Raw genomic sequence first — 15,145 nt, 5'->3', positions numbered from 1 at the left:
GGAAACCTGTGTGAAACATCAGAGCAGAAGCATCCACCCGGGAGCGTGGGTCTCTGCAGTGTTACACTGAACGCGGCAGAGCTCAGCTTCCTTTCCAGACCTCACACAGAGAGTACAACTTTGCAGAAAAACAAATAGTTTTACGAGTGTCTACTCAGACACATTGTATTGGGTTTGCGTGGCAAGGTTTCGGTAGCGGGGGGGCTACAGGCGTGGCTTCTGTGAGAAGCTGCTAGAAGCTTCCCCTATGGCAAATAGAGCCAATGCCAGCCGGCTCCAAGATGGACCCGCCGCTGGCCAAGGCTGAGCCCATCAGCGATGGTGATAGCACCTCTGTGATAACATATTTAAGAAGGGGAAAAAAAACCCCAACCCGACATAAACTGCAGCTGGAGTGAGGAGTGAGCATATGTGAGAGGAACAGCCGTGCAGACAGCAAGGTCAGTGCAGAAGGAGGGCAGGAGGTGCTCCAGGCGCCGGAGCAGAGATTCCCCTGCAGCCCCTGGTGCAGCCCCTGCCCAGGCAGCTGTGCCCTGCAGCCCATGGAGGCCCACGGGGGAGCAGAGATCCACCTGCAGCCCGGGGAGGGCCCCACGCCGGAGCAGGGGATGTGCCCAAAGGAGGCTGTGACCCTGTGGGAAGCCCGCGCTGGAGCAGGCTGGAGCTGGCAGGAGCTGTGGACCCGTGGAGAGAGGAGCCCAGGCTGGAGCGGGTTTGCTGGCAGGGCTGGGGACCCCGTGGGGGACCCACGCTGGAGCAGGCTGCTCCTGAAGGGCTGCACCCCGTGGGAGGGACCCACGCTGGAGCAGTTCGTGAGGAACTGCAGCCCGTGGGAAGCACCCACACTGGAGAAGTTCATGGAGGACTGTCTCCCATGGAAGGGATCCCACGCTGGATCGGAGAAGAGTGCGAGGAGTCCTCCCCTGAGGAGGAAGGAGCGGCAGAGACGATGTGTGATGAACGGACCACAACCCCCATTCCCTGTCCCCCTGCGCTGCTTGCGGGGAGGAGGTAGAGAAAATTGGGAGTGAAGTTGAGCCTGGGAAGAAGGGAGGGATGAGGGAAGGTGTTTTAAGATTTGGTTTTATTTCTCATTACCCTACTCAGTTTTGATTGGTAATAAATGAAACTGATTTTCCCCAAGTTGAGTCTATTTTGCTCTTGACGGTAATTGCTGAGTGATCTCCCTGTCCTTATCTTGACCCACAAGCTTTTTGTTATATTTTCTGTCCCCTGTCCAGTTGAGTAGAGCGGCTTTGGTGGCCACTTGGCATCCAGCCAGGGTCAACCCACCACACACATCGCCAGCAGGCAAGAGCACTTTGGACATGCTCTGTGACTGGAGCTTTGCCTCTTAATGACTGTGAGCGTGGCCTCGGCTTTCTTCACTTCTCAATTTTTCTCCTGTGTTTATTTTAAGTAAGGGCAATTTTCACTCTCCTGTTTGCTTAGCTCCTTCTGGTATAATAAAACAGCTAAGATACACGTGGCAGAGACTGAGAGAGCCTAGAGCAGAGCATCCCGCGGTGGTGAGGACATCTTTAATACCATGAGTACAGCAGACTGCGTGAAGATCTGCTTCCGGTTGCCCTTTAATTTGTGTGGATTTTGAACCCAGGGCCACCCAGTGCTCCTTCTCTTCCCAGACCCAGTCACAGCTGCTCTTCTTCTTTCCAGTGGAAGTGATGCTGTGGACTGGGTGCCATACACACATCAGGCAAGCTGGTAACCAAAGGGATTTGGGAACAGGTATTGCTCCTTGCCCCCAGTCACAGTGATCTTCATCCTTATTTCAGGAGGGATAAAGGAGAATATAAGTTGTTTCCATTTTACCAAATTTTCAGTCCTCAGTAACCTTAAAGTACACAATAAATTGAGCTATAAAAAACATAAAGAAATTGTCCTGGCTACTTCTGTGCTGAAACGTGGCTATTCCCCAGCTGTATACATCAGCTCGCTAGGACTGAGTCAGCAAGGGAGCAAAGATTGCCACAGCATGACACTGGCAGAGTTTCCAAGGCAGGCAGCTGAGCTGGGATTAATACCTGCACTCCCACAATGGGGAGTAAGAGGCTGTGAGTGACAGAAGGTTTCCAGAAGCACAGGTTTATTTCTTGTCTTATGACTGGTTGCTTTTCCCAATTGCCTTTGAGTCCAATGTTATTTTATGGCGTGGTACATCTGCCTCATGTTTCAAACACGTCTCCCTGCAATGTCAAAGTCTTGCCAAATGGGCTGTTTGCCGCCTGAGTTTGCTGTAGACCATGGAGGAGACAGTGCAAGATTCCAGGAGTTGGAAGGCCACCTGTCCTCCCTGTGTAACCCCTTGCGACAGGTACTGCTGATGGTGGGAAAAGGAGCCTTCATCTGCATTCCTGAGTAGGAATGGAGCCCCTCCAGCGTGGTGGGAATAATACAGTACACATCCTTTTGCAGTTGTGTATTTACATAGAATATTCTTGTAGGGCACACTGCCTTCAAGATGTCTTTTGGTAGCTTAACACCTCTGAGATTCCTTGGTCATGGAAATTATATGATGAGCACCAGTACTCACTAAAAATACCATTACCCAGTGAAGTAAGGGATTAAGAGAAGAAAAATGCACTTGTGAAGAAGTAAAGCAAAGAACAGAAGGAAGGAAAGAATACAGGGCTGTGCATAGGAAGGGAAGGACCACACCAGCGAGGTTCTGACCTTACCAGTTTTTTATTCTTTGCTTAGTAGCTGAGGACAGAAATGTTCTCCAGATGCAAGGAATAACTAGGTCGTTCCTTGTTTTCTTAGCATTTCTTTCTCCTGGGCAGGAAGATCAGTAGAAATGGGATAGCTTCTTAGGTTATCAGTCAGATTCCCCAAATTTTTAGTTATTTTTTGTAGTAATAAGTCTCAAGATTGGTTTATTTATACTAGGTCTTCTATAGCTCATTCTGGAGAGGTGTTGCAGCCCTCATACTCTAGAGAAATACAATTCATGTGAGGCTATAGGATTACCCCAATCTCAGAAAACTCACCAAGAGGAGGAGATCTGTGTCCCTAGAGCCTGCAGTTAAATACTGGACTCTGCAAGTTTCCAGCATGTGTGTGTGTGTGTGCTGAGTTTGCTCTGCTTTCTCAGATCCTTTACAGGTGTGTGAATGCTGTCTGCTCGTGACCTTGGAAAGTCAAGCCTTCAGGCAGTAACAGTACTGAAAAAGAGGAAGGAAATAATGATTTGACAGTCTGACAGCAACACATCTCCTTCGGGTTGTGTGGGGCTGAGATGATCTTTGCATGCTGGTGATTAGAAATGCATTTGTGTTTGGAGGTATATAGAGCTATATTAAAAGTGCATATATGTGATATCAGTAATAAATATGTATTATACATATGATACATGTTCAAGGAAAAAGGTGATTTTAAGAAGACAACATTCGGCAGTCATTCAAAAAAAGCTGGTAGTGAAATACTTCTGATCTGGATGCAGCGATTACAGCTATGTCTGGCTGCTCACCAGCTCCTTGTAAGTGCTGTTTTAAAGTGTTACTGCAGTTTCATTGAGCCTGCATGAAGCAGGAGACTCTTCCATGCCCTCTGGCAGGAAAACAGAGATCTTTGAAGCCTCTGGCTTGAGCAAGATACTTCAAGTTAATTTTCTGTGTGAGTCATCAGCTGCTGAGAATCTAAATTTTGCAGATAAACCCCACTAAAGAGGAGGAGAAAACAGACAGCTGAACTGCTCAAGTGCCCTTCCATTGTATTTTGCTACTCCCACTCACTTTTTTTCTTAAACAAAGCCATGCAAAGGGATTTTTGAAGTTAGGGATCCTTTACAAAAATTCAGTGTGTCAGATTCTCCAGCTGAGGAGCAGAAATTTTGTATTTAGTAGAAATCCTTTTCGCTTTGGCTGTGTCTATATTGCTACCAGAGACTTTAAGTCTCTAAATCTGGCATTGGTATCTTAACTGCACTGATGGAGAGCTCAGCAAAACCTCCCTGGAAAGCTACCTGGGCGGCCAGCCTGCACCGAGCTGCTGTGGTCACAGCCAGCTTGCTGTTGGTACCCCAGCCAGCTGGGTTAAAGCTTGCTCTGGTGACTCAATGAGAGCTGTGGTCTTTGCTCACAAGTCCATCTACTCTCATCCAAGGAGGTCTCTCACCACTTGACTTTTCCCAAAGAAACACTGCCAACTCCCTTATACAGGAAATTTTATAACCTTGAATATTTAATGAGAAGGGATGATTTCTAAATTCTTCAGGCTGAAGCTGAGTGATCTCCTCTGTAATGGGCCATTGGACCTGTTTTGTATTTTACAGTCTTGTCACATAAAGTCATTCAGTCTCCTGATGTGTGCTCCAGGTTTGTCTCTGCAAATATAAATGTGCCTGAACACTCCTACACAGAGAGTCCCTCCTTTGTAGGCATTAAAGGTCAGTTGTAAATGTTCTGCAGGAGTAAGGCTGCATTATGGTCCACTCCAGCATGAACAGCTTGGTCTGTGTTTAAAAAGTGACAACTGAAGCTTTAGTGGAAGAAAACCACTCATTTCTGGGCATCTTCTGGTGAAAGAAACTGCTCAAAGTCACTAATTTGTTTCACATTTTGTGAGAATTTTTCTTGCATAGCCCTTGGCCGTTATCAGTTATTCTCGGTAAATGGCATTCCACATCTCTTCCAACTTACCTACCACCCCAAAAGATTAATCTTACTTTTATTTTACTTTCTATTCAATGGGATTTTTTTTTTCTTCTTTGGCTGGGTATTTTGTGATTTATAAAATCATAGAGCCCTGGAGCAGGCCAGCGTCTCTTAGAGACTCATCTCTAAATTTTCACAAACCCACTTCAGATACCAGTAAACTGCAATCGTTTCTTCCATGGGTATTTGCAAACATTAATGAACTAAGTCTCACAGTCAATCCCATATGCTTGAGAAATCTTATCCCTTATGTGTCTAGGCATCTGAGCTACTGATGGATTTAAGTAAAACAGTTGGATGTGTAACCCTGGTTTGCTGTCACTGCCATGTGTCTTGTCTGCAGAAGAACTCCATGTCTCTTAACCTCTTTTCAGATGGAAAAAGATATTTTGTCCAGCAGCCAAAGGGAAATGCAAGCATCCTGGTGGAAAACAAGCTGTTTCAAAACCCTGGCTGCAAGCTACCCACACATCACAGTTGTCAGCCAGGCTGCACATGCATAGTTACAGGGAATAAAATAGAGAGGACCTTCTGTTCCTGTTCAAAAAGGTCTCTACCCATTCACCTACACCAAAGGATCGTCATCAGCTGCCAGTATTAATTTGTTCTCCTATGTGGGTTTCCAGCCAAAGGAGGGTAAAATAAGCCTAATTCTATCCAGCAGGAGCACTTGCAATGCAAATGCTAGCCCATATATTACAAAGCATTAATGTGACCCACTTCTAAATTACTTGGGGTAATTTCTGATTTTATTTATTCCTCCTTTTCTTTAATTAACTTCTGGAAAGAGAAGCTGAAATACCAGCACGGGGAAAATCAAATATGAGAAACAAAGCCCATTTTTACTTTGAGACTGTGCTTGCCTTGTAATAGCAGTTTATTTAAAGAGGAGCCTGCAATAATCCAGTTTAAGGAAAGCAAAGAGCTCTACTGAAGCCAAACTGTGTGTGGGTGTGCTCTTGTCAGGGCTCACAGAAGAGGAGGGCAAGAAAGGCTGTTGGACCTCAGATAATGCAGGAGATGCTGGTTATTCAGTAGGTGGCATTTTTCACCAGTACAGAGCCACTACTCTGGTGTACTGGGAGAGGGTGCAGCCCATTGGGAAAATCCTCAGATAACCTAAGTTCCTGTTCTTTTGTCATCGTAAAAGAAAATCCCAAGGATATGTGGCTGGAAAAGGTGCCCATTGCAAGGGCCTAGCAGGTGGGTTAGGAACGAGTCTCTGCTCCTCTGCCTCTTCTTGTTGTTCCACCTTGTGCCATGTTTGCGGCAGGGCCCGGGCTGGGGTCTGGCGTGTTGTTTTGTGCCACCTACGGGGGATTGTGTTGTATAGCGTGGTCCCACCTCATGTTGTTTGGACCCAGGCTTGAAGCCACAACAGTCTTCAGGCATAGTTCCCACAGAGGAACAGTCAATATGGGTCATAGCTTATTACAACCTTTGCAGAGAACTACCCACAGGCTCAATTTTCTCACAGTGAATAGTCTCTTGATGCTACGGGCTTCTCAGAGTTCAGAAAGTCAAGCAGAAGTATAAACCTTTGCATTATCTCAGCTTACTTTTATGATCTGTTTAAATTATTTTTCTCAGTATATTGCTCTTCAAAATTTCTATGGCAACAGCATAGCTAAGGATATGTTAAATAAAAGTAATTTAGGCATGAAAGTCAGGTGATTATGTTCCTTAGAAAAAAAATCAAATAAATTGATGATTAGCTCTTGAAACAGCAGGTGAGACTAACAAAGAGGATAAGGTGCAGTTCTGTTTCCATTGGTGGATTTGAATGTGTAAGCATCATCTTTCTTTGTTACGTATCCATGGATTTGATTTTTAATCATTTGGCTTAGAGATAATAAATGATTGTATGTTATTTATAGAAAATTGCATATTCCTAAATTCTGCACTGTGAAATCCATATCTGTACTGGTTTGCAGTGAGCACCAGAACACTAATGATTAATTATATTCAGGAATATTAATTAAATTTCATATGGTGATAAATAAATTAGAACTGAACATAGCATTTGTTTTAAAATTAAAAAAAAAAAAAGTGTAGTTAGATATTTGTTTCCTAGATCTATGAGAATTACTGTAGACAATAAAGAGGGTATGAAAACTTGGAGCCTGTAGAGATATTGACTGGTATGTTCAGGGTGTATTTCAGATATTTGCCCTCTGCTTCCCCTCTCCAAGGAGATCCTCCCTGGTCAATTTTTTCCATCGATTTTAAGTCTGCCTGCTCAGAAGCTGAAAATGGTGATGCTGGTGGGGAGAGTACAAGAACAGCAATCGATTGCAAATAAATTTTATGATACTCTGCTTCCATATTTTAAAGGGGAAAATTTATTAATGGTAGCAGGTCTCTGATTTTCTCTTTTAAACTTATCAATCAGAGCAATAGCGATTTGCAAACTCCTGGACGTTTTCGTTTTCTCTGAAGTGACTCTTTTATGTTTTCTCTCTCCCTGCAGACAGTGAAATCATTCCTCCCGACTGCCTGCGGCCCCGCTCCTTCACTGCCATCCGCCGGCCCTCGCTGCGGCGGGAGACAGAGGACACACGCCTCTCGGTTAGCCTGTGCGACCTCAACCTGCAGGAGGAGACCTTCCATGTGACAGCCACCACGTGTCCCATCCCGCAGAACTCCCTCAACTCCCAGCACTCCCACCTCCTACCCTCTCAGCTGGAGAGCGACCTCCGCTTCCACCACCTCCGGGGACCCCACATCAAAATCCTCGATGACCAAACCGTGGCCCGTCTGGAGCACGCCCGGGAGGAGAGGACTTTGGTTTTCACCAGCAGACCCCTTCGTATCAACGAAACAATTTTTGTCAAAATCAACAAGTCCAATGCCGTGCGCACAGGGACCCTGTCCTATGGGGTGACGTCCTGCGACCCTAGCACCTTGCGCCCCAGCGACCTCCCCTATAATCCTGAGTCTTTGGTCGACCGAAAGGAGTTCTGGGCCATCTGCCGAGTCGTGGTGCCCCTCCAGAGCGGAGACATCCTGGGATTTATGGTGAATTCAGATGGTGAGCTGCACTTGAGTCACAACGGTGCCGGCACTGGCATGCAGGTCTGCGTGGACTGTTCCCAGCCCCTCTGGATGTTCTTCGTTTTACATGGCGCAGTCACGCAAATTCGATTGTTGGGTATGTCAGACCCCCTTTTTCAAACCTCGTGGGCAAGACAGCAAGGTGGGATGCATCATGGGGGAAGGGTGGAGGAAATGAATGGCTCGTATCTAGGATCAGATACGAATTTTGTTTTTATAAAAGGAAAAGAAAAAATACAAGGGTACCTACCTAGCTTGTAGTATGAGTTAAAGAATTACTTCTTTGCACTTCTCTAGCATCCTTCACTTGATGGTCTCAAAGCCCTTTTTGGGTAATGAATTAAGCCTCAGAGACCTCCATTAAAGTACAGATGTCACCACTGACCTAGGAGAAGCAAGGAAAGGGGAGGAGAGGTGCTTTGGGCTGGGCTAATGTGGGGCATAGCCAGCAGGAAAAATGAGATCTGATTCCCTTTTCTGTATGTTTGCTCTCTGGCATGACCAATTCCCAAAAAGAGCTGTCCCTTTGCTTTCCCCAGGCTCATAAGTGAGAGGCAGGCTAGCAAGCAGAGAGGAAGCCCTGTGCCTCATGATCCCAGAGGTGCGCAGAGCGTGGCACTGACCAGCTCAACAGGAGAGGGGTTGCTGTGTCCTCCAGCCTTATTTAAGGCAGTGTAGCTCATACAGGCGGATGGACCTCTGAAGAGCTGGCCTCTTTCTCTTGATATTTTTGCTCTGTTTTTAAGCTCTGTTAACTGAAGTACTTCAGGGAAGTGGTTGAGTCCCCATTCCTGGAGGCATTTAAAAGATGTGTAGATGTGGTGCTTAGGGACATAGTTTAGTGGTGGACTTGGTAGTGCTAGGTTAACGGTTGGACTTGATGATCTTAAAGGTCTTTTCCAACTTAAATGATTCTATGATTCTATTAAAATGCCCCTCTTACCCAACAGGAAAAAAAAAAAATAACCAACCAAAAGCCAACAAACACCTCCTTTTTTAGGATTTATAGACAGTCTTTGAAGATAAATTGTGGTGAACACACACCTTTCTCTGCAGGGTTCAGTTCACCTTAAATCACAGTCTGAAGTGCCCTATATAATTTGCTTAAAGTTGACCATAGGCCTATGCTGTGAGTGTTTTGTGGCTGTTAAAGGCTCACAGATGACAAATGTAATACTGCAATTTATTTCCAGGAGCCCAAGACTCAATCCCTGGTAATTCAGCCTGATTACATTTGTTGTGCGTACTGTACGTAATCCATGGCTAGCTCTGCTCTTCACCAACATGTCATTGTGATAATGGTAGGTGAAGTCAAACAGATCCCAGTAAAGTAAGAGATTAAATGCCCCTGTATACGTTAGAAGAAAAACATTCTCAGGTCATTGAGCTGCTGGTAAAACTAAGTCATTGTCCAGTGCTTCCTTTCATATGAGATCACTAATCCTGGCAGTTTTTGCACAAAGTGAATAGTCTGCGTGCAGTGGGTCCTGAAACGGCAGAGAGGATGTGTCTCACCAGAGGGACAGAATTATGTCCTCATACAGAATTCAACAGAACATGGACTTGAATGCAGGCCTTCTGCATCCTGGGCAAAACCCCTGCTAAGCAAATAATTTCCTCGTCCTTGTGTGTGTCCTCCCTCCCTGCTCACAAGTTCAGCTCAAACCAGTATACTCCCAGGGCATGTTTTAGATAAATCTGTGTTTGGATCCATGAAATGAAATCTGCTGAGTTGGAAAACTCCTCACTACCTGTATTTGTGACCACATAATAGACTTTTCTGGCCTCGGTCACTGGAGGAGAAGCTGAAAATGGGCTATTGTTCTTAAGTGAGATGTAAGTGAAAAGAACTGGACTTGCTGACCTTGCCCCTCTCAAGGAAAGGGTAGAACCCTGCTGAGTGTACAGCTTTATCCATGTCAGCTTGGGCAGCAAGCTGCTATCTCTCAGTTAAAAGCTACGAAACTGGAGCTTGCCTATAATTTTTAACAGGTATTAAAATATGAATAGAGCTTTTCAGACCTATGTTTCCAGTATAACAATGCTGGGAGCCGTACAGTCCCAGTATCAGTTCAGTGCAGCTGCCCAGAGAAGAGCACTGACGCTGTCCCAACACTGCACATCTCTGCAACTGCAGTAATTATATGGATCAGCAATATTCCGACAGAAGGCAAAGAAAATTATGAACTCCCATTTTGCAATGTTATTAGGGAGATGATGTGCACTGTTTGCACTGTAGTGGAACAGATTATGGTGCTTGCTGTAATACCTGTCATTATAATATTAGAAAATGTAAGAAGAATATAAAGTGTTCATCTTTCTAATGACAAGCTCTGTCTTCAGAATGCAAACAAGAGTAATTTTGTGTGATCTATCTTCTGTAGTTGGAGCTTTATATCACAGGAGAAGACATGTTTATAGTCATCTTTTTCTAGTTTTAATGGAAAAAGTGAAGTTCCATATCCTTGAAAGAAATGAGACACAAATACTGCAAGAGGCATAATTGTACCAAACCTGCAGTCTTAAATAGCAGATGTCATTCTATTTCTGGGGGCATACTATTATTAGATTAATCAAAGTAATGTTATGCGGTGTTAAGGGAACATCAGCACTACAGCTGACTATAAAATGAAATGAAAGTTGCTGGTTTTGCTTCCTCTCCAGCTTTTCTGTTTCATTTGGAGGATGGAGAAGGCAGAGAGCAGCAATGCCACACTTGCACCTAAAGAAGGTTTATTTTTGACTCAGAGAACAAGATGCCTCAGGGTACTGAACACTGGATACTACATTTCATGCCTTGAGATTAGTTATTTGGTCCTGACCCAGAGCGGGACCAAGCTCAGGTCTCTCTGCTTGTGGCTTTACCACAGAAGCTGACATTTGCTGGCCACAGTTATTCCACAGTGTTGGGGATACAACATTTATTTCCTAATCTAAATATCAGGGGAGACGATCTCTACCCAGGCTGATAGTCTTACAGAACTCTCTAAGAAAGGGGGGCACCGTGGGGTTGGTTTGATAGTAAAGAATTCTGACTTCTGTTTCCATCTTGTCAATCCGGCATTATATACTGGCAATGTATTTGCTGTAGGAGAAATAAAAAAGCAGAGAATAAAGATGAGGTTGGAACCACTATTTTTCTTTATGTCACCCCAGCAAAAGGAAAATAAATGAAACGCAAACACCTCTGTTCCCTGTAGAGGCCACAGTCATCTGTAGTGGGAGGTAGAAGGATGTCAATTTGTTGCAAAGGAAAGGTTAAAAGGCAACTTGACCACATGGAGGGAAGATAAATGAAAGAGGAGGGCACTTTAATGTAGCAGAGAATAGCATAAAAAATATCAAGCTGCTAGAAAATGAAGGGATACAAATTTAAATTAAACATAAGTGAGGGTAATTAACTACAGGAACCAGCTATTGAGGGAGGCAATAGATCTTTTTGTCAGGATTGGAAGCCTTTCTAAATATTTTATATGTAAAGTGCTGGTCTTAATTCAGAAATTCTGTGGGTTATGCACATAGGACAACCAAACAGAAACCCAGAACATTAGGCATGTAGAAATGAAACAGTCTTTGCATATTCTTTAGGAATCCCATTAGTTCAGGCTGGGGTTGGTTTTTTTCAGGCATCATTCCTGTACAGTCCACAAAACCAGCCTATTAAATTTGATTTACTGCTTTCAGCTTTTGCTGGTAAGCATTTCAGCTCACAGTTTTATCGACAGCTCTGAGAGGCTGAAATGAGCCAGTCTGGATACATTGGTCTGGTTTTGGTCTGGTTTTGGAGGTGTAATTAATTTATGAAGTTAAAATCATCGACCCCATAAGGTTTTAAAATGTATGACTCATGTCTGGAGGAGCTATCGCAGCAATAAGTTTATATATTTAGTATTTGGGGATCCAAATGGTTGGGGATATTCTTTCCTTTTCTTTTGTCTCAGAGTGAATCACCAGCATGTAAAACATCTGCCTTCATCTCCTTTATTTTTTCTTTTTGGTGTGGTTTCCCTTGTGAATTTCATCTGTTCCACTAATATTGAAGTTTTCTTTTGAGCAATGAAATAACATGTTCCATCAACAGTCATACTAATGAAGCCGAGTTGCCAACTTAGCTGTGTCCTTTCTATCCATGGACTTCAGTAACTCCAGCCCCACCAGAACAGCTGCACAATATTGCAGCTCTCTGGATGTCTCCTCATGCTGGCCAAGAGTCAGCATTTGGTGTGGGTAAGTCTGTATTCACATCCATGCTGGATAAATGCAGAGCATGTGTGGGCTAAGCTCTCCTGCCTCTTTTACCGTGAGCATTGAGTTGGGGCTCCTGCTTAGCTGCCCATTGCAAGATATTTAGAAATCAGTTGTTGCTGAAGTTTCCATCCTTCTTTCAGACTTTTCTGAAATTGGTCAGTGGGCTCAAAACGGGGGAGGCGAGGAAGGAAGAGCTGGCCAGTTGCCCCCGACTGTCCCAGAACTCCAACATCCCATGGCAGAGCACCTGTCTCTTCCAAAAAAGTTCCCAACTCTGGGTGCAGTTATATACTTACTTTGCACATACAATTAACTGCAGCGAGCATGCAAAATATTTAAATGATCGTTGGTGTGTACAGTTGTTATACACACTGCCCATGGTGCAGACAGCCGGTACAGTTTGTAGAAAAGTCTCTCACACAGGCAGGGAGAATCCAGGATTTTGGTTCTCCAGCTCTAAATTTATAAGCTTCTCCTGTTTGAAAGAAGCTGACTAGTTCTTTGCAGTAGTAAATCAGACACCTTCATCTCTGATCTCAGATGTGGCCAGTAAGTTACCCATTTGGGAACTTGATCCTTCTCTGCCTTGGTTCATTCCAGTGACGTGGAAATTGCTGAGTTAAATACAGTACAAAAGAAACTTGATAAATGCATAACATTGTTGCGCATATAATGAATTGCTTCCTGTAACAAGCATTCAATTAGAAGTGCCCCAGACTTTCATCGTCCGATTTTTTTTATTATTATTATTTTGGAAATATTTCCTACTTGTACGGAAAATGGACTCATTAAGCTGATTGGGATCTAACAGGCCTGTGTTGTGTGGCCTTCAACTGCCTGGAGTTCCTATGTGCTGCAGGGTACATGGTATTTTATGGCATTAGAGACTAGGGGGGAAGGAAGAGAGTTAATATTCAGTGCCTCTTGGAAAGAAATCCACTTGTATTAATTGATGTCTCTTCATAAACCGTCCTATCATGCATGGTTTTATCTTTTATTGCAAGTGAGGTACACATTACTGATGTTAAGCTGTAAGAGCTGCAGAAGAGCTTTACAGTGTCTGTAACTTCTGGGCTTGATTCTAGCACTGCACAGGCCTCTCCATTCACGTCCTGGTTTATATTCATTGTTTAAAGGAGAATTAGCACAAAGGGAAGCCGTTGTGTTAGAGAGGACAGGTTGCTTAACAACTTGTGCCTTGGAAAACTGCACAGTCACGGAGAATTGGATGCAGTCAAATGCTTGTCCCTTGTGGTCAGTGTCAGCAATGTCAGAGCTAATACCTGCTTGTGGCACCTTTGTACCAGCCAGCTAAAGATCTCATCGCATAATTTAACGCACACTTGCCACGGGTAAGTCAGTGAACACTAGCCTGTGTACTGAGGTATCAGCCAGCATCTGGGTAAAGGCTGGGTAAAGCAAGCAGGCCTCCTCTATGCAAAAGCCACCAGGGCTTGCAAATGTTTTGTCCTCTGCACACTGTCCTCCACAAGAGCAGAAATGATTATCATCACTAGGATAATAAACTATCCCTGGCTGCAGTGAGATGTTCATAGTAAGTGATGTATAGATCTCCCTTATCTCATAATGCTTTTGTCTGCTTACAGTGAATATACAGAATATGGGATCATATACCAGCCTCTTTGAATTGCAACTTGTCTGTCAGGACAGATTAAAATCTGCCTATTCTTTGAACTACCACTGGCATGAGTTAGTTATTTTGGCTACTGTGAGAGTGACATAGCAGACTAAACTCTTTCTTTTCCTTCTGTCAGATGCCTTTTCATCCAGCAGAGTGTCCCACAGAAATTCAGAGTGGTGCTGGCCAAGAAAAGTGAAAGTATTTGTTTCGTGTATGCATCCACCACCTTATTTACACACGCCCTTCCTGGAGAAGCACAGAGCTTGGAGGTGCTGGGTTAGGCAGCAGTTTCCCTTTTGCTCACAGAACCACTTTGGCTGTGGGCTCCCAGATACTCTGAGCCAAATGGCCTTTTTGAGATGGAGCTGAAAATGGTGCCGTTATGAACAGAAGAATTTTGGTCAGGGTAATTAATATCTGTGATCTTTTAGAGGGCTTTTTGGTTTGTTTTCCTTGAACAAGACGAAAGCTCCAACTCTCATTTTTCATGTGGTTCAGGTACTCAATCCAGACTTCTTTTTTTACCTCTTATTAATCTAAGTATCTGTCTGGGTGCTTTGTTGGTCTAGTGTTTCTCAGGTTGAGAGATGGGGCCCTGTTAGAGGCTCTTTCACTTCAGTTCAGCTAGATGTTCATTGCATGGTGTCCACACCCTCAGGATTTTGCAGCATGAAATGCTGAGTAGCTGCTGAACTTGACCTATCAGGTCAGGAAAGATTCTTTGTAAGTCTGCATTGTGCTCTTTGCTTTCAGACAGCACATTGGGCTTGGGCTGTGAGAGTTGCTGGATGAAAAGCTTTTGTGGTGTCTGAAGCTTTCATATTTCTCCTGCTTAACTGGAGTGTGCATATGACTGCAGGAGGGTAACGGATGTGCTGGTGCCCTGCTGCCCTTCTGGACACAGCAGACAGCAATGCTCCAGTGAAACCGTAAAGTACACCCTTTTTCTGATCCACATGAAAGTCTGAACTGTTGTTCTCCATGAGGTTTGGATCTAACTTACTTCCCTGAACACTAGTTGTCTGACACCCATGTGCAAACAGAGGTCTTACGGCTTTGCATGCAAAATCTGCCAGGCTGCTTTTTTGACCTATTTCTGGACATTTCTGTAGCATAATGCAAAATCCCTTGTGTTTTCTTGGGCCTGTAAGGAACAAAATGTAATATTGTTCCGTTTGGAACAGTTTTAAAATCCCCCAGGAAATACTTGAATGCAAAAAACCCCATGAATCATCAACTGCTCACCTGAGAGGCAAAGATGAGTTGCAGCATAGTGACTGGGCTCTGAGAGCATGGTTGGCCAAAAACCATCCAGCCCAAGGGGCAGGAAGCTCTGGTTTCTGGTCAATGCAGTATTGTTCCCATCACTGCGGGAACATAATGAATGGCTGTGTAAATACATGTATTTTACAGCATTCAGAAGTGATGGATATGCTTATCTCCTTCCCTGACATTATTGTTGATCTTTAACTACCATGTGCCCAGGCAGCAACAGGTGCTTCGTTCCTTTGTTTTAGCACGATGG

General features: G+C 44.2%; 1 protein-coding gene across 2 annotated transcripts in view; it reads left to right on the top strand.

Moving 5' to 3' along the window:
• The window catches only part of NEURL1 (neuralized E3 ubiquitin protein ligase 1), a 169,129-nt gene that overhangs the window by 145,368 nt on the left and 8,616 nt on the right, over window positions 1-15,145 (top strand). For both annotated transcript variants that reach the window (XM_075717826.1, XM_075717825.1), the window contains one exon: window positions 7,147-7,827. In XM_075717826.1, coding sequence (XP_075573941.1) covers window positions 7,147-7,827 — 681 coding nt within the window. The remainder of the gene's footprint in view (window positions 1-7,146; window positions 7,828-15,145) is intronic.

This window comes from Pelecanus crispus, chromosome 10 (genome assembly GCF_030463565.1).
Source record: "Pelecanus crispus isolate bPelCri1 chromosome 10, bPelCri1.pri, whole genome shotgun sequence".
NCBI classification, from domain to species: domain Eukaryota; kingdom Metazoa; phylum Chordata; class Aves; order Pelecaniformes; family Pelecanidae; genus Pelecanus; species Pelecanus crispus.
This window is presented reverse-complemented; position numbering and strand designations above follow the sequence as displayed.